The sequence below is a fragment of the Eimeria mitis genome, genomic scaffold (assembly GCF_000499745.2).
Source record: "Eimeria mitis Houghton genomic scaffold, Emh_scaff3523, whole genome shotgun sequence".
Taxonomy (NCBI): domain Eukaryota; phylum Apicomplexa; class Conoidasida; order Eucoccidiorida; family Eimeriidae; genus Eimeria; species Eimeria mitis.
In genome coordinates, this window is record NW_013571866.1 from 1 (window position 1) to 1,597 (window position 1,597).

General features: G+C 56.0%; 1 protein-coding gene across 1 annotated transcript in view; it reads right to left on the reverse strand.

Annotated features, from left to right (window-relative positions):
• Nucleotides 1-130: 130 nt before the first annotated feature.
• EMH_0066910 (uncharacterized protein) overlaps nt 131-1,597 on the reverse strand; it is a gene marked incomplete at both ends in the record, with an annotated part of 4,571 nt that continues 3,104 nt past the window's right edge. Inside the window, 3 exons of the mRNA XM_013498561.1 lie at nt 131-343; nt 1,126-1,317; nt 1,471-1,595. Of these exons, the coding sequence (XP_013354015.1) occupies nt 131-343; nt 1,126-1,317; nt 1,471-1,595 (530 nt within the window). The remainder of the gene's footprint in view (nt 344-1,125; nt 1,318-1,470; nt 1,596-1,597) is intronic.

The following is a 1,597-nucleotide window of genomic DNA, read 5'->3' on the forward strand; positions in this document are numbered from 1 at the left end:
CTAGCTAGCTGGCTGCTTAGGAGAGGGATGCTGTAGGGTAGGGAGTTGATAGCGTACCGCTGCAGCGCAGCACGACAAACTCACTCTGCTGCCGCTGCTGCTGTTTCTGCTGCTGCTGCTGCTGCTGCTGCTATTGCTGGTGCCGCTGCTGCTGCTGCTGCTGCTGCTGCTGCTGCTGCTGCTGCTGCTGCTGCAGCTGGAGCGTCAGTGTGCGATACAGGCGTACCATCAGCGGCGGCTGCTGCAGCAGATGGAGACAGTTAAAGCTGCACTCGAGAGAGAGCAGCAGAATTACTATTTGCTGCTGCAGAAGGAGAAGAGAAGAGCACAGAGAACGCTGCTGCTGCGGCAGCAGATAGCATCATACAAAGAAAAACAACAAAACAAACTCAAACGCAGCAGCAGCACCAGCAACACAACCACCACCAACTGCAACAGCAACAGCAACAACAGCAGCAGCAGCAACAGCAGCAGCAGCAGCAGCGCGCAGAAACGCCCCGTCGGCAAGTAAAGATCAGCTGCAGCAGCAGNAGCAGCAGCAGCAGCAGCGCGCAGAAACGCCCCGTCGGCAAGTAAAGATCAGCTGCAGCAGCAGCAGCAGCTGCTGCTGCTGCTGCTGGTGCCGCTAAACTATCGCAGCAACAGCAGCTGAAGCCGCAGCAGCATCAGCAGCAGCTGCAGCAGCAGCTGCAGCAGCAGCAGGTGAATATGGGCTGCAGCGGCGGCAGGAGCTGCTTGTGGTGTCAAACTATCGCAGCAGCAGCAGCAGCAGCGGCAGCAGCAGCAGCAGCTGGTGCTGCTGCTGTCCGCAGTGCAGCGCTGCAGTCTTATCTCTATCTAGTAAATAATAAGCAAAAATAAAAAATAAAAAATAAAAAATAAAATAAAATAAAACAAAAAGACAAAGGATGTAGGTGTTAATACATTCTACACAAATAATGTTGCAGAGGCAGCAGCAGCAGCAGCAGCAGTTGCTGTTGCTGCTGCTTGGAGCTGCAGCAGCAGCATATCGCTGCTGCTGCTGCTTGGAGCTGCAGCAGCAGCATATCGCTGCTGCTGCTGCTTGGAGCTGCAGCAGCAGCATATCGCTGCTGCTGCTGCAGCAGTCCCACTGTCTGCATGCACCTGCCAATGGATATGTAAGCAAACGGCAGAAGAAACTGCTGCTGCTGCAGCGGAAACAGCAGCAGCAGCAGCAGCTGCAGCTGCTGCTGCTACTGTCGCAGTGCAACGCGCCGACTGCAGCGCGTTGCTGCTGCTGCTTCTGCTGCTGCTGTTGCTGCTGTTATACCGGCGGCCAGACTGCTGCAGCTGTATCTGTGCATCTGCAGCAGCAGCAGCAGCAGCAACAGCAGCAGCAGCAGCAGCAGCCGTAGACTGAGGTGTACGTACACCTCAATACAAACAGAAAAACCTATTGCTTTAGCTGCTGCAGCAGCAACAGCAAATATCGTCGTGCGGCCCCCCCACTGACATTGTGTGCTGCGTTACACGCTGCTGCTGCTGCTGCTGCTGCTGTTGCTGCTGCTGCTGCTGCTGCTGCTGCTGCTGCCGAGGCGAGTCCGTGCTAAGGCCTCCAGTAAGGGGTCCTGGTGCT